This window comes from Rissa tridactyla, chromosome 5, assembly GCF_028500815.1.
Source record: "Rissa tridactyla isolate bRisTri1 chromosome 5, bRisTri1.patW.cur.20221130, whole genome shotgun sequence".
Classification (NCBI taxonomy): Eukaryota; Metazoa; Chordata; class Aves; order Charadriiformes; family Laridae; genus Rissa; species Rissa tridactyla.
Genome location: NC_071470.1, coordinates 48,204,073 through 48,230,845, shown reverse-complemented (window position 1 = coordinate 48,230,845; position 26,773 = coordinate 48,204,073). Strand labels below are relative to the sequence as shown.

The window sequence follows — 26,773 nt, the reverse complement described above, 5'->3', positions numbered from 1 at the left end:
CTGGTGGCAAGCCCGTGTACCAGATATGTAGCTTGGGTTGGTGGCTAGCCAGAAAACAAAAGATTGGAAAGATGGGTTAGGAACAACCTGATTTGTTTTTCCTTCTGCTTTTTCTTACTGAAAAGAATAAAAATTGATTTTTTTTGTGCCAGAAGAAATGTCCAAATATAAAAAAAACTCCACAGTTTTCTGTTGTGTTTACTTTTTAAACATCTTTATTAAGTTCAAATGGGGTATCCATTGAGAAAGCATTTCAGGCTGAAAGTAGTTTTGAGAGTGCTTAAAGCGTTTGAAAAGAACCATCCTAAACCAATGTTTTCAACCTAAGCTTGTATCAAGTACCACTAATTGTCATTAGATTGTCATTAAGTTTACACCCTCCTACGCTCCCCCCTCCAAAGTATTTGAAAAACTACATGAAGACTTTTCCTAGGAGATATACTTGGTCCGAACTTGTAATAGCAAAAGTTGCTTTTATTGAGTTTTTTATAGTTTTTTTTTTTAACAAAAAAAGGCAGAAATTGCATGTGTATTTAAAAAGAAGAAAAACTACATTCCTTTTTCTGGGGGAAAAAGCTTTTTAGTTGCCATTAACACATTTGCACAAAGTAACACATTTCTACAGTATCTACAGAATGGGTGTTTTCATTGGGTTGCACTAAAAACTGCTTTGCTGTTGGTTAACTTTTGTTTCTAAGTGATAAGTCACTCCTGTTGTATCCTACCTGCAGTTTCACCAAATCGCCAAGGGACTGCTTGTTTTAAGTTTTACTGGATGCCTAAAGAAATTAAATTTACTGTATATAATCCTTAGAAGTAAAAGAGTGGAAATGAGATGCATGCACGTACCTGTTACGCTTGTGTGAAAATCCCTAAGGCAACACCTCTGGGGAGCACAGAGGGTAATGTGAAGGTAGAATAAAAAAAAAAGCTTACTGAAGAAAATTGCTAGAAGGTCAACAAAGTTGGGGGATCTCTTGTGGATGAAGCAGATTGTTTCGGAAGGAACTAATAGCATTACTCCTTCCTTATGCTTCTGCCAGGCACATCTAGGCTGGCAGGCTGAACTGTTACCGCTTTAATCTTTTATCTCTTGGTCTATGTGTTGTAATTCATTGGCTGATGAACTTTGCCTTGCTGAACTTTGTATTACATGCTGTAAGGGACAGATGTGCCCTTGTGTGCATTGCTGCGTCTAAAATATTGGTCCTTGTGCAAAATGGTGTTGCTTGTCTGATGATACAGGGAGTAAAAAACCTGTTTTGTTTATTTTCCTGGGACATTGCAGTGCTGTGTGCTAGCAAATGAGTCAAGTACCGATTTATTTATTTGTTCCTAAGTTGTTTTCTGACACTTCTGAAATGAGAGCAGTAGCCTGGGCCAGCAGTGCTGTGTTTGACACAGGACCGAGGGGCTAGTGCTGTGGCTCTCCAGCTTCTGGAGTGAATGGCAAACGGGACAGTCCTGCTGTGTTTTGCAAAGAACTGTCAAATTTCTAATTCTTGGCTTGGGTCCTAATTGACCTTAACTGAAATATTTTAAAGGGGGTCCATTGCCGGATTTAATTACACTTTGACGTGCTGTTGCAATCCGACTCATTGTCGAAATCTTGTCTGCTTGCATTGGAAAAACCCTGCTCGTAGGTGTGTATTTCCCTGGCTGTTGTGAGCCCTCTTAGGCTGGAAGATGCCCATGGTCGGATCCGTGACTCTTTGGCTTGTACACTGACCTAAAATGGACTTTCTCATCTATGGGTGACAGCTTAACTTTGAGAAATGGAGACAGTCTTGGTGTGGTGATTGAGAACTAGTGCTTGTGCTCTCGTATGGCTCACGCAGGCACACAGGCTGTCTTTACTCCAGTTTCTGTACTGGTAAAAATAGCAGGCAGTGATGGTCTCCTCCCAGTTGGGGCTGTGAGGTTGTTGTTTGCACAGGGATTAGTATATGTGAAGAGGCCGTATTTGTGGATATGTGCTACTGGAGTACACTTTCTCACATGTAATGACCTGTTTTAAACGGACAAATAATCTGGGCTTTTTGTTTTGGTGTCCTGTATCTTTCTTCTGTTAATTTCTTCTTCACTTTCTTTTCACACTTTCTCAGCTTCCTTTCTCTTTTGCAGATCTCTTGCGTACCTTCTTACTGTGTCTTTTCTTTCTCTTCAGTTTCTGTCCAGGCCATGCCTAATAGAGCTGTAGTTTCTGTACTGGTGGCTGTCTTGCCCTCTCCATTGCCCCACTGCTGTCCCCTGCCTTCTGCAGCCCTACAAGTCCTATTGGGAAAACTCCTCTGGATTAAAAGCACTTCTTTGTGTTGTTTTTGCCGGGATAACATTTACCTGCGATCATTCTCTGGTTGGTTTCCCTGTTGCTTTCTGTGTCAGTTGAAAATTGCAGAGGTGTTCCTGGTCTATTCCTCCCACTGTGCTGGATGGGACCTGACACTGGAACTGGGTCTGTCAGCGCGGCTCACCTGCAGGACAGCATCTCTGATGTGCTCCTCCCAGGGAGGCCTGCCTGTCTCCTCCTGCGGTCCCCTCACTTCTTCTGTCCCACTTCTTCTGTCCTCTTTCTTCTGCCTGCCTTTTGGCTGGCTGTTGGGGTGGGAGGTTCTGTGGTGGTACTCGTGCCAAGGGCTGATTCCTTGCTCTCATATCTACAGCAGTGCAGGAGGGGCTGGGGAGGAACCCAGCTAGATCCGCTGCTCTGCTCACTGTTGGTGAGATGAGCAGGTTAGTCCCCAAAAGGGGCTGAGAAGGGAGAGCGTCTTGTGATATGTTGGGAGTAATGCCTTACCGAATCAGTAGCTGTTGGGTAGGAGGAGGGTGAAGCGTTTCCATCCGTGTGATGGATAGCCTTGGAAGCAGCTGATGAGTTTTGGGTGGGTGGTATGGTGAATCACACAGCCTGCCGCTGCATGGAAAGTTGAAGGCAAGTGCACAAACACGTATATGATTTGTTGTACATGGTTTTCATTTTTTTCAGGCTCTTGGTAAACCCCTGTAGCCTATGCTTTGGGACAGCATCCACCCAGAATGCACGGTCTTTAGAGTGAGGACAATCCTGATCTGAGCAGGTGGGACAAGGCCATATGGTGTCTTACTTCCCACTCTGTGTTTTTTTTTTTCAGTGCTGGCTGCAAAGCGATGGCAGGAGCAGTGACAGATCTTGTGGTGGCCCAGGCTGTTGGTGTAGTCAGTCATTCAGCAAACACATGGGGAGGGTCAGCTCTTAATGGCAAGCAGCCGCATGCTGCAAGTGCTCTGCAAGTCCGCTCTGGAACATGGCATTTTTCTTGTTAAACGTAACCTGCCTTGTTTTGAAAAAGGGGGTGTTAGGACACATTTTGTATGTTTAGAGAAGAGGGGGGAGGGGGGGGAAAGAAAGAAAAGCAAAAGCAAACAGTTGCTGTGGCATGTTTGTTCTTGTCCTAATCATTGTAAACTTAGTGTCCCCTTGTCCTGTGCATGCTGCTTCTAGAAGTGGTTCAGAATTGGAATTCTCTTCGTATGCTTCTACTTTTACATTTTAATACACTAATAATGAATTTCAGATGTGTGTTAATCTCAGGCTAATCCTTCTGATTTGCGGGCAGTGGGCCACAAAAGATTAGCTTTATATCTATACATTTATTATTAATAAATTATTTTTACTTCTCTAGTAGCTGCTGCTTAGTTGCCCTTAAGAGGGCTTAATTTGCAGTAACCTTTATTTTACCATTATGCGGTTAAACGATAGACATCTGGAATAATAGACCAGTGTCAGTGAAAACTGACACCCTATAAGCGTGTAGAGGAATAGTTTTACTGCTGTTGCAGATCGGCAAATTGTGACAAAATAGGAAAAAATCAAAAGAACAGTTTGCTCACTTTCAGGAATCTGCAGACAGTCCACTTCTGAATCATCAATCCCAGCACGCTGGCTTGATTTTTATAAGCTGAGTATAAAGTTACCTGAAATCTATCTGATGCAGTGTAATAAAGTGTTATGGGCAATGCTGTTACCTGCCTCTCATTTTCCTAGAGACTCAAAGGTAACACAAACCTAGCTTATCAAGATTTACGCATTTTTATTTGACTAGGAAACGTGCTCTAGGAAACTGCTGCTGCCCCGGCAGTGGCTCTGGGTACCTGACTTGTAGGCAAGTAGTTTTTCATTAATTTTGGCATTTGCCATAGTAACATAAGTAAAAACATGGACAGGAAAACAAAGCAAATAGCTCATCTGTACCTCTTTCAGTTCGGTCTTGGTTATAAATTCAAGCCTAAGTTGTAAAAAACGTCTTAGTTGCATTGTGTTAAACATAATTTTTTATCCACTTTCTTTGGTAGCTGGTTTGGGAATAGACTTCCTCTTTGTGGTGGTTAGTGCAGAATGACCAACTCTCCTCTTCACCAGGACAAAGTGGTCTTGTCCAGGGAGAGGTAAAGTATATCAAATATTATACTTGCATGTGATGACAGCGTGTATTAACTCTTTTGCAGAGTTTTGAGCCCTCACTGCAAATATTTGCTTTGTATTTGTGGAAGAGTTTGCTTTAGTCAAATAAGCTAATCGCCTAGGAGAAACACGTGGGCAGTATGAATAATTTAGGTGCCTGCTTGTCCTCTCAGGGGTCCACCATTCTATGTTATATCCAGGCTGCGCCTGAGATAAGGAAGATAGAGGGCACAGCTGGCTGTGTTAATAGTCACCTTATCTTCCTCCCCACCTCCTGCCACCAAAGTGATGTACAAATAAAGCTGCTTTTTTCTGTGTGTGTGTGTGTCTTGGTAACTTTTAGAAAATGCAATGGAAATATAATTAGACAAGGACAACTTTGGATATTTTTTATGCGTGTGTGCAAAACAGACCTTGCTTTCTGTAGAACAAATGGACTTTATATAAAGTTTAAACACAGGAATTCCTCAATCAAAAATGATCACTGTGAAGAAGTTTTTTGCTCAGAATTATGAGGAAAAGTAGAGAGAACGGAAAATGTTTTGCAATGAGAAGTAGCCCTCTCTTCTTGTTTTTGGTGAAGTTGTTGTCCTTTGATAGTCTCTCGTCTGCTTCAAGATACTGTTGTACTAGCTAGTGAGCTGTAGTCAATGGTTTACCATCTCACCCACCTGGATACCAGAGCTCCACAGACGTCAAAATTAAAGCATTATTTTTCACTTCAAATTTCTTTTGTTACTGCCTGATAAAAGGCAACTTCAAAACTTCCTGAAGACACATGAAGAAGCTGTAAGGACTTGGAAGTAAAAAGGAGAAAGCTATGACAGTGTATCATGTTCAGTGCTTTTGAAAGCGCGGGCTGTGTTGTCTCTGGTTCAGGGTTTTGTTGTGCTTCGGTTAGAAGTTGGGCTTTCTGAGCAAGAGAAAGTTTTGTTAAAATGTTTGTTTGCAAGAGCATGCTCCTTAAGGAAACATGAGAAATGCAGAACGCAACTCACTATTTATTTATATTTTTTAAACCTAGAAACTGTTCTTTCAGATGATAGGTTGCTTCAATTATTTTTGTGACTTTTGATTATCAAAATTAAGACAAAAAAAAAAAAGGCCTCCTGGCATCCTGTTTCCTGCTGGTGCTTTTTCCCTTGTGACCACTTCCGAAGAGTTCCTCTGTGGGCTGCATGTGGGTTTGGTGGGATCGGGCACCTCTTTGCAGTCCTTCAGCTGTAGGTATTTGTTCCTTATTGGTAAGAACAGAAATGGGTTCAGCAGTCATATATCAAACTGAAACTGGGCCATATGAATAGATGTGTATGTGCTTGAATGCCATCTCCATGCATTTAGGACACCGGTCCATGTTTGTTGGAGTAATGTGTTGTGCTGCCGTTGGGAATACGCTTGGAACAAAGACGGATTTTGGAGACTACTTTGACTCTGAGCCAGCAGTCTGTGTGATGTGTTTAGCACTGGAGAGAGAAAAAACAGATGCATGCTTGTTTTTGTATTATTTGTGAGGAGGATCCTTTGTATGGTTTCCAAGGTCTTGAGGTTCCTGTATGTTGTGCTGCCTCTTAACTCCCATTGCTTTAGTGTGCTTGGATGAGAGGTGCAGTTTCCATAAGCAATTGAAAATGCACATGTGCTGGTTTTTAAGGCTCTGGGACCTCCTCGCTGCCCTGTGTCAGAGCACCAGAGCAAAGTGCACCATGTTCTCAAGGCTTTTCTTGGTGGGAATATGTAAAAACTGTTAATTACTCATCTGTTACAGGGTGGGTGTTTTATAAACAGGTGGGTTCTATGGGTACATCTCACTCCCTTTGAAACCTATCTGTTAGAGAAGCCGCTGCCCGAGCATTCACGAGCCGTTCAGGGAGTCGCACACACATCACCACCCGAGTCTTTCACTGCCTGGATCAGCGTCCCTTTGCGGGTGGAGGACCCCAGGGAGTCGGTGGGTGCCGTTCTGACTCCTCACACACACACACTTGCTCTCGGGCGTGCTCCCTCCTTCAGGCTTGACCCTAGGTTACCCACTGTGGAGTCTCAGGCATTGGATTTTGTAAAAATAAAGTACATCAGGAAAGTCAGCTAGCTGGGTGCCTCCAGAGAGGGATGTCCAACATCCAAGAAATCCCTGGGCGATTACGTCCTTGCCATCTATACACCCGCCGCTCACGTGGTCTTCATGTGTCTTTTAGTCCAATGGTGGTTTTTGGGTTGGTGTCTTCTGACGCCTTCTTGGATCCTTTCTCTGTGCCCAGGCAGGCCATTAACTTGTTGATATGCAGTGTGTGCTGAGGATTGCAGCCTCCTTATCTTCTGGTTTATGCTTCTGGTGCACCTGCGCTTGCTGGCAGAACATGGGGAACTGAAAAGTTCCCAGACTTAGGGAAAAACGCTACCCAAACATCAGTGTGTTATCAACATTTTCTTCATACTAGAAGACTAAACACAGCACTGTACCAGCTGCTAGGAAAATTATGGAGAAAACTAACTCTATTGCAGCCTAAAAGCTTCAGCAAATCTAGCCACTCATGCTAAGTAAAGCTGGGCAAACAGCATAAATCACACCATATTATAACCCTAAGTAATTTATTCTAATTAAAACATACTTATTTAAGCTAAACAACTAATATCTCTCAACACCATCTTCATGTACATTTTAGTGTTAGCAATTTTCACTGGATAACAGAGCTGAATCCTGAGAGTTGTACGATTAAAAAAATAAACTGATTGAACTTTACTGAATTCTCTGACAGCACAATAGTTTTATTTTCCTTGAGGATAAGTTGCAGTGATTCATTTAAAAAAGTTGGTTGTTTGGTAGAAAATAAAAGGTCTAATTTAAAAGTTTAAAGTAATTACACTTTTGTGACTACTGCTACTGAGGCACTGCTTATGGTATGAGATGTACATTTCATGAAATTTCAGAGTTGTAGGTATTAGCTGTCATCCCAAATTATCTGGTTGCTTTTGCAGGAGTTAATGCAGAAATTACTGTGTGAAGTTGTTTGCTTTCTACTGGAAAAGTAGAACAGTCTAACAAGGATTATTAGAAGTGTCTGAGATATAAAAGGTTTGTGTTTGTTACCTTAGGAGTCTACCAAAGTTATTGGCAAGTGACTGTCGTCCCCTACAGGGCTGGCCACCCAGGGTTTCGGTGCCCTCTGGCCATCAGGCACCAGCTCCTGGCTGAAGTAATGTTGTAGCAGGTTGGCTCCTGCACTGTGCACTAGCCACAAATCCCGAGCCTTTCAGAGTAGTGACACTCTTGGTACTAGTAAGTACGGCCTAGCATCACTCACAGTTGCACCGGTGTCTTGATATTAAACCTTTGGGTGGAGGCACTGGGATTTGCTATGGGACATGGGAGGAGGAGGGGTGGCTTTCTTTCCTGTCACTAAGTGTCCACTGCCTGGTTGGATACCCAATGGTGTTCATCTCCCAACAAACTGCACTGCAGGGCTGCAGAGTGCTGGATTTTCCCTTTTTCATCCCCTCTGGGCTCATCAGACTCTTGTCCCAGCACAACTCTCTCCGGAGAGGCTGCTGCGAACCGCGTGGATGCAGCAGCCCAGTCCCACTCCCTGATGGGGGGCCAGAGCCCCAGGGGAACTGAGGAGAAGGAGGTGGCAGCAAGGTAGCAGCTGAGCGGGATAACCAGTAGTGTTACTGAGGCCGAGAGACTCTTTTGCAGTGTTGTTGCCCTGTAATGACAGCATTGTGCGGTATCCCATATGCTTACAGTGCCATCATGGCATCTGTGCATGGCCCATCTGTTGCTGGAAAGCAGGTGAACATAGAAGGCGTGGCAGTGGTCAGATTGCACCAGTCGTGATAAAAAATGTGTTTCAAATCATAGAAAGGTTTAGATTGGAAGGGATATTAAAGATCACCTAGTTCCAACCCCCCTGCCATGGGCAGGGTCACCTCCCACTAGACCAGGTTGCTCAAAGCCCCATCCAGCCCGGTCTTGAACACTTCCAGGGATCCACAGCTTCCCTGGGCAACCTGTTCCAGTGCCTCACCACCCTGACAGTGAAAAATTTCTTCCTGATATCTAAATCTGCCCTCTTTCAGTTTGAAGCCATCACCCCTCGACCTATCACTATATGCCCTTGTAAGAAGTCCCTTTCCAGGTTTTTTGTAGGTGTCCTTCAGATACTGGGAAGCCGCAGTAAGGTCTCCCCGGAGCCTCCTCTTCTCCAGGCTGAACAACCCCAACTTTCTCAGCCTGCCTTCATAGGAGAGGTGCTCCAGCCCCCTGATCATCTTTGTGGCCTTCCTCTGGACCTGCTCCAACATGTCCACGTCCTTCTTGTGATGAGGACTCCAAAGCAACAGAAGAGATGCAAGGACAGCAGCCAGACAAGGTTCACCTGCCCCGTGACCTGGAACTGGCCCTCGGTGACAGGCAGGATCCGTCCCCATGTGTTCTCGTCTTTAGGGAAGCTTCCTCCCTGGGCACCTGGGCAACGCTGGAGAAGTGATTTCGGTACAGACCTTTAGATGTTGGAAGGCTCATCACCTCCAGCTCCTCTTGCAGTGAGGGAGAAAGAAGTTTCACCAGGGAGATGGTCAAGGAGTTTAATTCAGCTGCTTTGAATTGCCCTTGGGAGCAGCCCATTTTTCCCAGCCCTTCAGACAGGAGTATGACAGGTTTCTGAATTTCGGAGCCCAGGGTGAGGGAGTGCTCACGTCCCCCTGAGCTACCCTGTTGCCTCCAGCGTCCCCTTGCCACAGAGGGCAAGGTGACAGGTGAAGTTGCAGTAATGTTTCTCAAACCCCCAGCATTTCTGACTTGTACAGCAAGCCTGGCTTGACTTCTCTGCTCAGGTTTTTGTACAAATTCAGAGGCTTGTGACCCTTGGCCTCAGTCCACGTTGTTCTGGGGCAGAGGCTGTGGCTGACAGTCTGCACCTCTGGTACCACAGGACTTTCAGCTGCAGAAGCAAAGGCCACCCGTGCAACCATCAGACCTTTCTCAGCAGGTGGTGCAAGCCTGGGAGAGCTGTTTCGTATGCATCCTGTCTGCTTCAGTGCACAGGACGCTCATCTTCAGCCTGCTGCTGCTTACTGATGCTTACAGCAGCGTGTTGGTTTAAGGCGAAACCCTACTGAAACAGGACACCGTCATCCACGCGTGGTCGCCTGGCTGGGCAGCCAGTGAGTCGCAGGTGATGCTGCGGAGACATCTTGCCTAACGCGGTGCTGGAAGCCACTCAGATGCGATGCTGAGCCTTGTCTGGGCTAGAATTCGGCAGCAGGGGAACGATGGGGTGTAACTGCTGGAGAGGCATGGGGGCAAGTATGCTAACAAGGGAAAAGATGACTTAAGATTGTGGAGAGAAAAAAAAGGAAAAAAAAAAATACTGGTAGGAAGAGAAAAATGAAAGCTTGCTTATTTCAAGTGATAGGCAAAACTGATAAGGGACAACACCAGACTGCAATCTAATGGTGAAAAGAAAGATAGACAATAGCAAAAGAGAAGTGAAATGAGAGAAAGGAGGGAGTGATTGATTCATAACTGCCTGCACCTTGTGTGTCCGCCATCTCTGTTTATCTGAAATGATTTTAAGGGTCCATGCAAGATGGAATCAAGTCTCACAACTCTGGCTGGCAGAAGCATGCAACAGTCCTGCTGCGCTCATTTAATGTCAGCTGTTACACAGGTTACAAAGCAGTTAGCAACTCAGATCTCACTAGTGACATTGTAGGTCACCTCTTACATTTTGCCTATATACATATTTTTTGTGCTGAATTATGTTGTCCTGTCGACTAAATTTGTGGGTTGGCATTTTACAATTAAGGTCTCTGCAACAAACACATCAATAAATGTACAAACAGTAAAGACCCGAACACAGAGATGGTGAATACGCTAATCATATATAAGCATAAATTGTGTAATTCCTGTTTTGTTTTTTTTTTTTTAAATGAGACTAGAACAACAAGGAGCACTGTGCTGCCCTTGGGAAGTGAGCAGCCATGTAGTATTGTAGAATAAGTTTTGCAGTCCCTTATCATTTTGTGGACTTAACGTGCCTGCTTAGCCTTTGTGCTTGCCTGCTAGTGCTGTGGGCCATGTGCGTCGCTGGTTTGTGTGTAAATCTTGATTCCTGGCAACTGGAGGAGGGTAGGGAGTTGAAGGGCCTGTACTTGACCGACTCCTTGACCCGTGCTTTACGTGCTTTGTTGCTATTAGCTGCTTTTCTTCAATAGCTATTGTCCGATTTCTGTCTTGGTGTGTTCTGTCTTTTATTCCAGTCCTTTGCCGCAAGCCTGCTGCCTACAACCCAGGAGGTGCCTGCTGCCTGCTTAGGTATTTCTGTGGCCTGTTGCTGACCCAGTTTCTGCAGCATTTAAACTGCCCTTTTGAAAAGGGGGCATTTCTGGCCTTTGTGAGCCTTCCCAGTGTGGCTGGGATAATGTGGCTGATCCCGCAGATGCGTGTAGTCACTTTAAAACAAACACACATCCCCTGCCTTGGTCCCCATGCTTACAGTTTTGCTTGGAATTGTTTGGGGTTTTTTTTTTTTTCTCCTTGTAAATAAATACAATTGTTAATGCTTTCTGGTCTTCGAAGCAGTCGGCTGCATTTTGGTGGATGGTTTGTTCTTGGAATAATTACTGAAATGCTTGCTGTGCAGGGAGGGAAGGGCAGTGCACAGCCATAATAGAGCGTATGCTTCCAGGTTTTAAGATGAAGAGCTTCGCTTTTGTTCCCAAACCGAGAAACCTCATTTGGGACTTGGAGAACTGCAAGCTGCCCCATGTCTGTCGTGGCTTTGTCACAAGGTCTGGCTTGGAGGTTAGGTCCTGCTGGGTGTGAGCACTGGATTGGGGACTTGCAGCCCTTTAAATTTTCCCTCTATCTGCAAAAATTTTACAGGCTGTGGAAAGGTAAGATGAGATGTCGAAAACATTATCTTGTGGTAGCTGCAAGTCCATGTCTTGTTACCTTCTGCTCGCTCTGGTTTGGGGCAGCACCTCACACTTCCTTATTCCCTCTGTCTTTTTGCCATGCTCCTGCCAAAATTCACCATTTTGAAACAATCTGAGATCTGCCTCACAAAGCCTGGTTGCTCCTTTCTTAGTTTAAAATGCTGCCGTGGAGTGACATGACGAAGCCTGTTTGGAGGTTGAGTGTGCTGGCCAAGCTTCCTTTCATGCGCTTTGGTCACACGTGACTGTACTTTGGAATGCGCCTGTCAGAAGGGATGAGGTTCTCCACGCCAGTCCCGCTCCTGGGCCCACCGCGTCTGGCCATGAGAAGCCCCGCTGGCTTCAGTGGGGGCTTGCACAGGTCCCACACAAGATCAAACCATTTATTTGCTTGTTACCTTGCAGGGGAAGGAGCAGTGAGAGACATACAGCCAAGCTTGGTTAAATATGCCTTTGGGCTGCAGAGAGGTCTTTGGCCTGTCAAAGGAGCTTGAGAAACTCCAGTATCAAACACGTTGATGTGTGGAGCTTGCAGAAGCAAAGTGCATTCTTTCTTGCAGTGGAAGCACACCTCTGGTTTGATGCTCATTAGGAAGCTAAAAATAGCGTTACTGATTCTTTGCCCTTGGTTTCACGGGTGAAAATTTCAAGTTGGTGAACTCTGATCAGCTTCTTAGCTTTGAAATATAGGAGGAAATGCAAGAATCTAGGGGAGGTGGAGTCTTAATACAGTACTTCATCGCAAGTACTCTTTTTTTGACTGATACAAAAGAATCAAAAGCTGACTTCCTGCTGTTTTTTTCAGCTCATTTTTCTCCTCTTCCTTCCCCCACCAGCTGTCCTGCTGAAGAATGTTAACTCATAGTCTCAAGGTGCCCCTTGCTGGAAATCGGAGCTCTAGAGGTTAACGTGCCAGCCGTAACATACCTGAGGTTTTTTTGGTGGTGCACATTTTGTTAATAAACCTGTGAAACAGGGTGTGTTTCATATGGTTCTGCTTTGTTTCATAGCAGAAGGTTGCAGCATTTTGTACGTCAGAAGAATTGGCTCAGAGCACATACTGTGCATTGGCTTCAACAGATCCCAGATGTTTTGGAAGGACCTGGTAATTTCTGCAATAAGCGTTGTAACTGCTAATCCTGGTAATGCCAAAATTTTTGAACTTTTGCCAGTTTGAATTTTCTGGTATGAATTTTTTTGTATCTATGTTTTCTTTAACAATGTAATCTGACGAAGTATAAATACACGGTAGTACTTAGGAGTAGGTCACAAATACACCGTGAGAGTGCTTCCTTTTATTAATAGCACTAAATCATGGAGCCGTCTTTCCATTTTGCATACCGCGACCCTGAGCGCCGAGTGACACAAGACAGGCGAGTGCAGCAAGCCGCTCTCTTCAGCAGGGCCGGCTGGGGGAATTTGGCAGGCTGTCTGCGTGGTGTCCTGCCACCAAAGGGGTTTACTGGCTTGAGGTGAGAAAGTGGATCTGATGCTCTGGAGGATTCCCCAGTTCTTTTTCTGCCCATGGGAGAGGATGTACTTGGAAGTATAACTGAAGTTTTGTATGGGGTGTTGGAAAAGAAAAGCTTGTACTTTAGGTATGTACGACTGGACTACTGAAGTGTATAGATGAAGATGAAAACGCAAGTGCAATCAGTTAATAAAATATGGATGAACAGTAAGTAGTCTTCACATATTTTTTTTTTGCTGTTGTAATTTTAAAAGATTCTTCATAAGAAGAAAGTTCCATATTTTTCTGGACAAAACATATGTCCTGTCTAATAAATAAAAGTACACATCACATCTGTAAAATGGCATAGATCCAATAGGTTACTGCACCAGAACAAAAAGCTTTGTCAAGTGACACCGAAACATTTGGAGGGGCGCTAAGGAGAATATAATACACCCCAACTGGGAGGGGTGGAAAACAAGAACAAGAGAGTGATGCTCCTGTGAGATGGAGGTGGTGAGTTTGGGCCGAAGCTACTTTTTCAGTGTTGCTATTTGGTTAGTGACTTATCTTTAACTTTTCCTTAAGATTTGGTAGTGGTCCCTGGGGTGTGGGAGAGCAGCCACGTTGCCCTGCTCTACACAGGACAACTGTGTAACCACAGCTTCACCCGGCAGCACCGTGCTTAAAGTACCTTCAAGAAAAGTGTAAGCCTTGCTCCTTCTCTTAATATTTCTTCTTTGTGTCATATTTTCACAGTCTTATAATACAGCTTGTGAAAATGCTATTCAATGAAAAAGAATGTATTCTTAGAAAGCTAGTGTATGCAGTTTAAATTCTGGGTAGTTTGCACGTGCTTCAGAAAGCCTTGTATGAAGTTTCATCCGTTAGAGAAGAGAATCAAGTTTTTAATAAGTCTGGCAATCAATAGCAGCGATAGTTTTTCTCCTTATAAAACTGAAACAGCACTGAGAAAGCTCGTCTTCATGTGTTACTCAAGCAAATGTTTGGTAAAAGGATTTTGAAAGAGGTGCATGTATTTAAGTTTTTGAGAGGGACTTCCCCAGTGTCTTAGTTTGTGAACTAATTTACTGGCTAATGCATCTAAACTGTGTATTGTAGTGTTTGCTTTTCCACAGTTGTAGAGTTTGGAGCTATCTGGTAAAGTAACCTGTAGATAACTTGTACGATTTTCCATACTGAACCCATTTTGGTTGTCCATCTTCATATGTTGGCTTAAACAAGGAATGGTATTGGATGTTTGTAGCTAAATTACTGCGTTTAAAAGTTAATGCTTAAAGATTATATGTTGTTTGTTGTTTTGTTGTTTTTTTTTTTTTTTAAGATTTGGGCTGAAATTCCCAAAAGAGAAGTGATGCAAAATCCAGACTGATGTCTTCCACTATTGTGTCAAACTTGGATTTTGCATCTTCAGAAGATGTAAACTTACTGACTTTTCTATGGCTTCTTTTCAGGGCAGGTGGTATCAGGTGCATTGTTCGGACCAAAGGGAATAAATTAAAAGCAGAAATTATGGTTTGTGTTTGGTGGTTTGTTTTTTTTTTTTTTTTTAAGCCCGAAGTCTGAGTTTTCTTTTATTTGCTTAGTTTCCTTTATAGATAATATTCTTTTTTTCTGTTTCAGGGGAAAAAGGGCAGGGAATTTTTAGTACTTAACAGGTTCACTGTAAAGGTTTCCTATGGGCTAAAGATCTACCGTGCAAATCTGTGCCTTTGCTATCCTACAGGTCTGTGCCCTTTCATTATGCAAAGCAACTGAAAAGCATGGATTAATGAAGAAACAGCAAAAGGCAGCTCGGTTAGGAAGATTATCACTCTTAATTGCTGTAGGAAGATTATCACTCTTAATTATTAAGCAGGTCAAGCTTATCAGCCACCACAGAGCTCTTTCATGCTTTTTGCTGAACTGTTCTAACTTAAAATGGTTTCTGTCAAGATGGAAATTTTTGGCTGCGGCTGTAAGTAGAAAAAGGAAATGGTTGGGTGCAATGATATTTGACAAGAATGTAACTTCCTATTGCCGTGAGCTTGGCGGCCCCCCCTGTGCTTCCCGTCCCTGGCTCCCCCGGCTCTCCAGGCGGGAGACGGGTCCCCCAAGCCCCAGAAATGCTGTGTTGCCATGGCGTGGGAAAGGGAAATGCTTGAAGGAGGGTTGCTGCTGAATGGACAGAAATTTGCTCTTCAGCCTAGGGAGATTTTGTTTTTTGTTGAGTGAAATTGTGTGCTTGAGGAAACGATTTTTTTATTTTAAGCAATAAATACAGAATTGCAGTTGATGCATTAAAAAGGTGAGGCCTGTTTTCACCTGGATCTCTTCCCTTCTATACTACTTATTGTCCCATAGACACTCTGCGGGAACAGAAAAGCAGTTCATTGTTGTTTTTAAGGGAATTAATTTACTTGAGACAGGTGTGATAGAATTGACATTTGTCTCTTCTTGAATCTGTCTCTCCCTTTGTTAGATTCCTAATTATGTTAGTACAGTACAAGACTGCTTAAAAACAGCCTCCCCACTAAAATCTTCTGCTGTGGTTTTGCCGTTGCAAGGACAGAATTGAATACTTTACTACCTAGTAAGTAAAAATAAGCATGCTTTCCTTAGGTACGAGGCAGGTGGGCGTGGGGTCTGTCTTCTGCCTTTCTTAAGGTTCTTTTATCCTACCTCTTTCACAGGGCCTTGCTGTGCAAATTCGACTGCTTTCAGTAAAATGCTTTGAAATCTGTGGGTAGGGAACAGTCATTTAAATTTCATGGTATTTCAGCACAAGGCTTGCAGTTAGTGCTTTGCTTTTATCCGGAGAAAGCAGCGTGCTGACACCATGGAAGCCTTTTCTCTAGGCACTTCTCCGTGCGCCCTTTCTCTAGGGTTCATGTTTTCAAAGTGTCTGAAAAAGGCCGATAGTAGCACACCTCCGCTTGAAAACGTTTCATTTTCAGTTTAGAGACTCTGGGCAGGAGCTTGGATAAACAGTGTGATTTTTTCAGAGGTGTGGAGTCTCATAACTCTTCTTGAAGTGATCTGGAGTTGTGAGAGTTGAGCAGCGCTCTTCAAAAAGCAGCCGTTTATTTACATGTATAAAGGAGGCCAGAGTGTTTTCAGGTTTGACTGCCTTTCTTTAAAGCTTGTCAATTAAGTAAGATAGGCAAAAGTTAACATTTCTGAAATTATTTGTGATCTTAGCGTCAGTTTTTGAAGAACATACCTGGGTTATGCAGGCAGTTTAAAGTTGGGGGGTTTTTGTGTTTGTGGCTTTTTTGGTGTTTGTTTGTTTTTGGTTTTTTGAGGGTTTGGCAACTACAGGGTAAGCAAATTACTCAAAAAAAGTGAATTTGGCTGAAAAGCTTTGAGGTTTAAAGAGGGGGGAAAAATAGCAGGAGCTGCTTTGTGTGCTTTGTGATTTGTGTTTTTATTTCACATACTCATACGCTGGAAGCGTAAAAATACATGAATGCAGTATTTTCTCATAACCCCAGAAGTCCAGGAGCTGGTAATTCAAGATAAAACGTCAAGAATGCCAAGGCTCCTGGAGGAGCCAGAAGAGTTTGTTGTATTAGGCAAGTGATTCTTTTAATTTTTTTTGGGAAGAACTCAAAAAAAAAAAAAAAAAAAAAGTAAACTTGATCGCTTCTGTGATTTTAACAGAAGATTGCTGACTTCTTAAAAAAAGTTAAATTGTAAAGAAGCTTAAAAAAGAAAGGCAAACTAAGGGTTTTATTTCAGAGCAGTTGCCATTCTCTTAGATACTTTGAGATAGCCTTATGAAACACTGCAAAATGAACAGGCAGTTGTGAAATTATATGAAGCAAAAAAGGAAAACGAAGGTGGATATTCTGCTTGTCAGGATGCTTGGGATTTGCTGGCAGTGATAGAGATGCTTCAGAGGAAAATATGTTTGGTGTGCATTTTGAACTACTGGACCACATACACTCATCCAAAACAAATAACTTAGATATTTCTCAGCCTAGCTGAAACAAGACTCCCTTTTTTTTTTTGTGTCCACAAGTAGTTGCAGGTTCAGCTTAGGCCATGTGGGTGCCTGATTTGCATGCCAAATTCACTGATAACCCATATATTGTTCTCCCAGGTCTGTGCTTGGTGGTTTCTAGGGGTTTATATACGTTCTGATTGTCAACATTTCTGCATTTCTGGACCATCTCTAGAGACCGTTGGTTGTTGCTTGAAATCTGGGTGGCTAAAAGATTTCGAAAGAGGAGGTTTCAGAAAACAATTTCAAATGAACTCAAGTCATTGTGAATTTAATTTCTTAATTTAGTACAGATTTCAGTTATTTCAGAAGTTGAGGACTGTTTTATGGGAGGGAATAATTCCATTCTACTGTTAAACACAGTTTATTGTGCTGCTGCTGCTACTAAAATACAAACCACAGGCACATCTGGAGAAGAAAGCCTTTTCACCAGGATGCTCGCTATAGCGCTTCGTGCCTCACTGCTCATCTTCTCTGCTAGATTTCTTCGTGAGTCATATTCTGATTTTTATTGTGGCCCGCATTTAACTTCTCTGGACGTTTTTCAAGGAGACTGTTTGGGTATGAGGGTAGGGGGAGAAAAGCCAATTTTTTTTATCTGTGTCCTTCCATTTACATCCCGTTGAGAAATGCAACTTTGTAAGCGCTATACTGTGAGATAATGTGAGTTTGGTCATTGCAATTTTGTTGTAGTTTTGTAATAAACAAACCTGAAGCACTGCTGGCTTAGGTAACTATTCTGTGGAGGGTTTGTATAAACATTACTGCAGAATTTTATAGAAAGGGGGAGCACAGGCAGTGAGAGGAGAAAAGGTAACCCAGAAACACAGCTAATGGCAGTGGAAACACAGGGGCTAGCAGAGAGGAGCAGAGGAGGCTGCTGAAGTTGCTGGAGGAGAGCAGTGCACGACGGGCACAATTAAAGTAGCGGAGAGCAATTTGTGCTTTATGCATTGCGTTAGGCTTACCCACCTCTTTAGCTCAGTACCTTTTAAAATAAACTAAGCATCAGCTCATTGAAACTTTTGTGAGTAGCCCACTCTTGGCTGTGTGCTGTTTTACCAACTTCAGAAGTTAAAAAAGAAAAAAAAGAAAGCGCTAGACCTGTCTGCCCCCTTAAATCATGGCTCTGGCCATAAATCATGGGATTTGTTTTGAGAGAGAGAGATTGTCCCATCCATTTTACCGGTTTATTTTGGTTTAGCTCCTCTTTCCTCTTTTCCCGTAGCCAAAATAGCAGGCCTGCACACACATGCATTTTTTTTTTTTGCTGGGTGACTCCATTTTGGCCTTTCCTGCTTTCCACCGTCTAGGGTTCAGTCCGTGATGTACGTAGCATAGTTCAGAGGAAATAAAGATGACCACCCTTCTTCCAGAAGCAGCACAGCTCTCTGGTAGAGTATGTAAGTGAATTCCTCGCGATGGGTTGCCAATCCCCAAGCATTCACAAGCAGTGAGTCAGTCCTCCTCCTCCTCTTCCCTAACAATGCGGTGCTAAAAATACTGGAATTTTTTGACTTCTAGGTTTCCAGTGTTTAAAATTCACATTTTTGTTCTTTTATCTGCTGGATGTTTTTTTTCTTTAAAAAAAAAAAAATAGCCACAGACTGGTTCATATGTTGTCACCTGAGTCTTATGTAGGTATGGGGCTTCAGGAGAAGTCCTGTAAAGTCTCCAGAGCTGAGGTGGTGAGCATGGTAGGGCTGAGGCCATGGGAACCCGCGCTTCTCTGGGTGCTGCACATACAGCTTCCCTGTGAGCTGTATTCTTGCAAGGTAAACTTACTTTCTGATGACTCTTTCTGCTTCTAGGAAAAGAATTAATTTTGGCTCCAAAAAAATCTTCATTTAATGATGTTCCTGTTTGTGTTTCTGGTTGAATTGCCTTGATGGTAAAGAAAAGATTTCATTTTGTGTTTCCAAACAATTTTATCACCTCTTTTAAAGCTGCTGTCTGTCTTCCAGGAGCTGTGGTTTAACCTTCATAACTACCGCTTGGGGCTTTTACTGCCTTTAGTAAATGGGAGGTTGAGAGAAGAGAGGGACTAGACGGTGTGGCAAACCAAAGCTTTGTATCAGCTCTGCACCAGACTTTGGTTCGGCTGCTGCTGGGATCTGTTTCTATCGCTATGTTAACTTGTTAATTTCCTCTTAATTAACAATTTTAGTTTGTCAAAATGATTTCTTTGCATCAGCTGTAATCAGAACTATTAAAAGTATTTGGGTTTTGTTGTTTCTGTACATGTAAATCTCATTCTCAGTCTGCTTTTCATCAGGTATAGTCTAGAGGAGTGAATCTAAATTAGTAAATAAGGGGGTTTTAATTTCATTTCTCAGTTTCAGTTTACAATACAAAAATTGTTCTTTCCTATGCCATACATACATGCTTTTGGATCTCAGAACCTCATCCTGAGGGTTCATTGATGTTCCTGCGCTGAATGTACGAAGTGCCAAAATGCCAAACATAAGTCAAATTTTACTTTTATCAATATACTGAAAAATAAAACAGTACTGCCTAATCAGATTCACTCAAAAGGGACCTCTTGTACGTTAAAGAATCCAGTCCTTTTTGCCTGCTGCTTCCAAGAAAACCCTGCAACCATAAAGAAAAAGCCCTGCCTGACAATAAAATGCCTTCCCTCCTACTTGCTTTTTCTTCATCTGCTGTCAACAAAGGGCATAAAAAGGAAGGATGAAGAAAGGGCACCAAGTAGCAATTACGCTTATTCTCAACTACAGATGTTGCTATCTGACTCGCCAGATAACGTGCGTTCTAAGATAATCTAAAGTAATGAATTTAAGTCTTCCTTGTATCTTTATTTCTTTACTTTAAGGGACTAATAGAAGAAAAAGGGACACTGGGATAATTTTCCTTACAGGAAACTTCCCTTTGCTTCTGATCAGATGCAGCTTATGCTGCAGATTCCTGAGTGTTTTATGTAATAATTAGATGAATTAACTCATTTTGAAATTTTATTAAAAAAAAAAAAACCAAACAACAGAGGCACAACAAAACCAGAAAACATCAACACAAAACCCAGCAATTAATTGAGAGTAGATTTGGCCTTTTGCTTGGATACTGCTATGAAGAAAGATCTTTTTCTGTTGCACTTTGTGGGAAATAAAAGGGTCTTTGCTTATTTGGAACAAATGTTTGTGGATAATATACACTGCATATAAATAATAGGTTTGGGGTCTGTAAATAAATGTATAAAAATCATACTGACCCGGTTGTTTACCTGTTTTTACTAATTGCATCAGAGTGACAGAACTGAAAGAAGGGAGGGCAAAACAATTTCAGCTATGTATTTAACAGCACACTCAGTGTGTGTGTATAGCGAGCATCCCTATATCAGCATCCCCTGTTGTAAGTCCCACATCATCAGGACACCCAAAATGTTCTTTCCTGGAGCAGGAAATGTTGCAAAAGGCTGGAACTTCTCCATGTTCCTCTGATGCTACCTCTGGGGCTTCTCAGTGGAGGGCATGTGGTGGCTTAAGATTTTACAGCTCGTGCTCCTTTTAAACAACAACAACAAGAAGCAGCCCAAACCAAACCTGCTGCTCTAGGGTGACATGTTTCTCCGCTTGCACAGGCGGTTGGGGGTTCTTGCATTCCTCCATCCTGGTCTGCTCCCCTGGTGTCACCCCTTGCCTCACCTTCTCCTCTGGCCCCTCTTCTTCTTCTGCTCCCCATCCACCTTTCTTCTCAGCGAGCGTCCCTGGTGCTGGCATTTGCCCCTCTCTGCTGGGTGTTCTGTGTGAGTCGCAGGGATGAGCTGGAGTTGCGGGTCTCTGGGGCTCACCCTCTCCTGCCCCCTATTTGTCCTCTGCCCTGGGTGACCCTCCCTCATCTCCCCAGTATTTCAGCAGTTCTTACTCTTTCTCTCTGGAGATGGAGGGTTCAGGGTGTCAGCATTTTAAATATATTGTGAGGATGGAGAGGAGGAAGGGCATTGAATTGTTAGGCTGGAGAGTGATGGGCTCTCTCCATTGACAGGCTGAGAGAGTTGGGGTTGTCTAGCCTGGAGAAGAGAAGTCTCTGGGGAGACCTTATTGCGGCCTTTCAGTACTTAGAGGGGGCCTACAGGGAAGATGGGGACAAACTTTTTAGCAGGGCCTGTTGTGATAGGACAAGGCGTAATGGGTTGAAACTAAAAGAGGGTAGACTTAGGCTACATAGAAGGAAGAAATTCTTTACAATCAGGATGGTGAAACACTGGCACAGGTTGCCCAGAGAGGTGGTAGATGCCCCATTGATGTGGTTTGGCCTCAGATGGCGACAGAGAACCACGTGCCACTCTCTCGAGCTTTCCAAATATGGGAAAGAATCGGAAGAAAAAGGCAAAACTCGTGGGTTGAGACAAAGGCAATTTAACAGAACAGCAAAAGGAACAAGGGAACAACAACATTAACACGGATAGAGGAATATACAAATACGATTATGGAACCGCTGCTCACCCACTGGACCCAGGACCCCCACCTGCTCCAAGCATCGACTTCCTGTCCCCTCCCCGAAGCTCCAAGTGGGCATGGCTCACATGGGGTGGAACACCTGTGTCCCTGCCGGACCCTGCGGAAACCAGGACACCCATCCATGGACGCATTCCAGGTCAGGTTGGACGGGGCTTTGAGGAACCTGATCTATTTGAAGATGCCCCTGCTCATTGCAGGGGAGCTGGACTAGATGACCTTTAAAGGTCCCTTCCAACCCAAACCGTACTATGATAATAGTTAGATGACTAGTTAAACGAGCTTTTTTGATACAAAAGCAATTGCTGCATAGTGTTTAAAGTAGTTGCCAGTAATTCCCTTCCCCTCTTCTATTTCTTTCTCCCATTTCCCTCCAGTTCTGTTCACTCGTGCATAAAAATGTCCCCTGAAATGTTGGAATTCACCTGCTGTATCAACATTTATCATTCAGAAGTCAAGTGTTCGACTGGTCTGCCTGAAAAGACAGAGCGATGCCGTTGAATGTGAAGTCCATCTTTGTTAGGCAGCATGCTTAATGTGATGTTAGCTGATTTTAAAAGCAATTAAAGAGTATTTGGAAACCAGGCTTTTTCTGTTATGAAGAGGACTGTTTCTCCTCATTTGTTGTTTCAAGGCTTCCATTCTTAGGCTGATACTTGTGTGTCTTTCCCAGGCCTGTAACATTCTCATGAAATGACTTGTACTTTTTGGACGTGTCATCTGCAGCGAAAAGAGAAATTTTTGGTATAATTTGAGGTGAATCTAATAGTCAGATGAGGTTCTTAAATAAAAAACAAATATCCAAAAAGTAGAAGTTTGATTTTTAAAAAGGGACTTCAACTTTTAAATGTCTTAAAAAATTGCCTTTGACATTTATTTCCCTGTCAGATCCCCTGCAGAGATCTGAATGTGTTGAATTGTGTTTGGAGCGTGGGGATGCAGAAGGGTGTGCTGCCAGCCTCCCACTGGCTTTAAGAGACTTGCGGTGACACGTTGGAGAATTACACTTCTAATGTAGGTGGGCCTGTCCCTTTCTATAGCGGTGGGCTTTGCAGTGCAGCCTGGTTGTTCAGGTGTGATGGGCAGAATGATCCCCTGCCTGTTTTCCTGCCCCTATTCCAACCTGTTGTCTTCTCCCTTGGCGGGGGGGAAAACCCCACAAACAAAACAGTGGTAGGTTTCCCTTTCTGCTAGTCCTGCTGTTGAATAAACTCAGCTCTTGAGTTATTTTCTGGCACTGCTTTGGGGCCGCCGATAAGTGGTGCAGGGGCCCTTTGATCTGGCCACCAGGCCGGGTTATGAGTGCAGCCCTGCAGGAATGTGGCAGTTCTGCTTTCGGGGCCAGGCTGGTGCTTGGAGCAATTCGGCAGCTTTTGTGGGGTGCAGAGCAGAAGCTGGGTGTCTTGTAACTACAGGGTGCATTCCTGGGGCTGCTGGGGAGTAGTGTGCGGGGATGCTCTGGCATTACGTCCATGCTCAGGAGTCGGCTCAGAGCCTGCCGAGTTCGCAAGCTGGGGCTCAGCTTCACCCTTCCCAGGTCCAGGCTGCCTTCTCCAGAAGGAATGGAACAGCAGCCCTGGCAGCTCTGCTGCTGCTCTCACAGGGCTTTTCCCCTTTTCTGACTGCTGGAGGGTTTGCTGTGATTGTTGTCTGAGCAGTAGTAATACAGTGCATTTTTAAGAACCGTCGCCACAGCATGGCGTCGTTCACCCAAACAGAATGAAATGCTGTCTGCTACATCCATGGCTGCATTTGCAGCCAGGGCGTTAGGTGCGTGTTGCAGAGAGCGAGGGCTGAGAGGAAAAGAGCTGGTGCTGCTGGAGCTCCCCAGAAGGAAGATTAGTAAGTCTGGGAGAGCTGCTGCCAATTACATAAGTTGGCAAAGCAGAGCACTCGGCTTCTTGCCCTTCTCAGCAAAGGTTTTTTCTGGTGGGAAAAGTATTTCAGCAGTACCCGTAAAATGCTAGAAACTTAAGCGGTAATGGGGTTCAAGGTGGTACTGTAGTGCATAAACTACTGGCTTAACTTTAGTTTTGCTATATATGTGTGTGCGTATAAAAAGAAAAGGATCTGAGGACCCTTAAGAAATGTGCTTTACCGCAAAGGCTTTTACTCTAGTAGTAATTTTAATTTGTGTGTGTTTACAACAGCAGTACTCAGACTTTCCTTCTGGGTACGTCTCTGAGGCTGACTTTTAGAAGGGGAAGGAAGGTGCTGGTTGCTGCGTTGTTTCTAGGAGCAGAGCAAGAGTTGGCTGGGGCAGAGACAAGGTGGTTGGAAGGAGACTGTTATTCACCCAGACTTCATAATTCTGCATCATCTGTTCTTTTCGCTGTTTTCTAGCAGCTCCCCAGAAACACTACCTGGATATATTGCATTCCTTCAGCTACAGCACAAGGGAGTTTGCTGCCTTGTATGAGAAATGTTTTCATAATAATAAACCTGATTTTTCCTAACTAGTAATAAATTATGGTGTCTCTATTGGTTTGGAATACAACAACAGAATTATGTAGGTACTTTAATATATTAAAGGTGTAATGTTACAGAACTACATTTTTAAATTAGGGACCAATTAACTGTACTACCACACATTATGCAAAGCAGCTGGATAACTAATGAGACCACAGTTCGTCCCTCCCTTCTCAGACTCATCCTTGCTAGGATGCTTATTAGTGTCATCCAGTAAAGATGAAACTGGTTCTGGCTACATATCATGCAGACTGCTTCTGGGGAGGTTTTAAACAGCATAGCACTGGGTGCGTAGATGTAATGCACAATTGCTGGGCTTGTTTTTTACTGCTGTGGTTGTTGGGACTTGTGGAGGACAAGTTTTAATTGAGAAAGCGGTGAAGATATCCTGGGATTTCTGTCTATGTTACAGGGCATCAATTCATGTTGAAATAAGTTAAGAATGTGCTAGAACTGATGGGAGCTTTATTGTGAATTTTCCTAGGGCAAAGGAAAGATGATGATGTCTGTGTTTCACGTTATTTCTTACTCTCTTTTGCATATAAGAAACGAGTTGGCTTTTGCATTGAAGCCAGAGCTAGGCAAGCACTTCTTTTGATGTCAGCTTTTGCCCAAGCTGCTATTTACTCCTCTACGCCTGCATCTCTCAGGTGTGCTTTTACCAGTGCTAGTGTGAATGTTGAATTGATGAGACTGGGGATCTGCTCCATGCTGATGTAATTTTCATTCCCCAGGACACTTTTGAACTGTTTTGCCTCTGTAGTTCACTGCGCAGCCCCATAAACAGGTGTATCAGCATGTCTGAGGGGATACGTGCAAGGAAGGGAGGTTGTGCAAGCCAGCATTGCCTCTAAAATGGAATCTTCAAACTGCGCTTTTATTGGCATGAGCTTTCCAGCATGTGCTGTTGTATGGAAACCTTAAAAGACCAGTCTTATGGCAGCGAGAGATGTATGAAAAGATTTGGAAATAGAGGTTGTTTAGAATATAAAGAGTCAGAGCCTGTAATGTATCTTCCTTCCCTGCAATGTGTGGCATCATGGCCACTAAATATTAATTGTGGCTTCTTTTCCCTTTTTTTTCAGCTTCTCAGCAAATGGGAAGGCCTTACATTTTCACCCATCAGTTCTGCATTTTGGAATGCAGTAAGTATCTTACATTATTGTTATTTTGATTAATAACGAAGCAGGGAGGAACAACTACGCTGGGCTATATTTGGGTAAAGAGCATTAGATCATGCCATCCTCTGAGAGAAATAGTAAGTAATTACTGCAGAGCTGGAGTTGTGTTTCTTGCCTTGCAATACATTGTAAATGAAAACCAACATAGTTCTAGGAAAGAGAAAAAGGGAATAAGGAACTGTAACACATTCTGGGCACATTTCAGGTGATTCTGCATGGATGTCAAATCAGTTCTTCGTGCTAGTTCTTTATTTCTTGAAAAATTGCCTTCCTAGTGGAGGGGGAACTTGTTGCTTCCTTTAACTTCTGAAAATAAAATCCTGAAAGTCCCAGGCAAAACATACTGGTAGCATACTTGAGATTTTTTTATTTTTTTTTTTAGTTCTCCTCTAAGGGAACCTTAAAAATTATTCCTAAAGGATAATCATCCTTTGGTCTATCAGTAACTGAAAAAAAACACAGTTCCCTTGTGAGTTAAAGGAATGTTTCAGAGGACGCACAGAATGAATTCATAAGATGCTGGTTTTAGGATGTATTAGCTAAAGTAAAAGCCTTGTAAGAATCGTTGCTTTAGCTGACAAAACAAGACTTTGGTTATTTAAACTTTTTTATTCAAAACGTTGTGCCTCCTAAAGGTTGGGTTTTTTTCTTGAACTCCTGGTGACTCAAATAAGTTTTGGCTAAGTGCACCTATCACATCCCAATGTTACTTATTTGCCTTTGTATACTAAAGGGCAAAATTTGTTTGGCATGTTTCCAAAGAATAGTTACAACTAGGAAATGTCATGTTTTAGAGTGATTTGGTTTTGTTGCCTTTTTTATGCATTGCCTGTGCTTATAAAGTGAATAATTTCTTTCTCTTTTTTCCCCTCTTTTAGATTACTGGGGTTACCCAGAGCTAAAATGCTGCATGCCTACAACCCTAGTAGAGATAGAGAAGTTGTAGTGAATTCAGTGTTTACAGCTACTAGACAGTTTCATGTGTCTCCTGCTCATAGCTGGGTGAGTGTTGATGTACTTTTGGAAACTATGTAATGGCTAAGTGCCAAGCCTTCGTGCTTCCTTTGGCCTAAGCTTTTCATTCTCTGTTTTCTCTTTGTGCTTTTTTGTAGGACCTCCAACTTTTTTCTGTTTTGCTACCATTTTTTTTTTTGCTCATTTCTACTTAGAGTGGTAAGGGAGAAGACATCCAAAACCTACAGTAGGAAATGTGTTTTACAGTAACAGAGAAAGAGAAGAATTTTTCAGTGTTAGAGCGGCTGTTTAAATCTCATTCTGCTCTATGCAGCATTATGCAGTAATCCACAGGCATGTGGGTGTTTCACAGCCTTGAATTTTCAGTCTTTTGAATGGTCTTGTATATTCCTCAAAAAAAGCTGCAGTGAAATGTTTTATGCATTTTGTATTGCAATTATAAGTGTAATTGCCTTATGATCTAAGACCATTATTTTAACTCTGAATTTTGTTTAACGATGTATAACAATATAATGCACGTTAAGAATGAATCACTGTGATCTCAGTTTGATGAAGCCCAGATTTTATCCTGTGCTGATGTGCGAAGGGTTTTTATTATGCTTTCATCTGATGTGTTATTTTTACTGTGGCTGAATGGATACTACTGTGCAGACATAAACGTCATTGTTCTTTCAGTTAGACCTATTTGGTTACTAATTGTGTTGCCTGAGTTCAGCTTTGACTCATTTGACTATATATCACAGTGAGGATTGATTCACTTTGTAATAGGTGCCTATATGCAGGGAAGCGTTTCTGTGCACGCAGAGGCTGTCAGTGCTGCATGATTAACTTCTCCTGCAA

General features: G+C 43.0%; 1 protein-coding gene across 5 annotated transcripts in view; it reads left to right on the top strand.

The window, feature by feature from the left end:
• Nucleotides 1-26,773, top strand: part of TMEM131L (transmembrane 131 like) — an 85,484-nt gene that overhangs the window by 11,995 nt on the left and 46,716 nt on the right. For all 5 annotated transcript variants that reach the window (XR_008466846.1, XM_054204338.1, XM_054204336.1 and 2 more), the window contains exons 4-5: nucleotides 24,863-24,922; nucleotides 25,837-25,960. Coding sequence is in view for 4 of the 5 variants with exons in the window: in XM_054204338.1 (XP_054060313.1) it covers nucleotides 24,863-24,922; nucleotides 25,837-25,960 (184 nt within the window). In the remaining variant the exon portion in view is untranslated. The remainder of the gene's footprint in view (nucleotides 1-24,862; nucleotides 24,923-25,836; nucleotides 25,961-26,773) is intronic.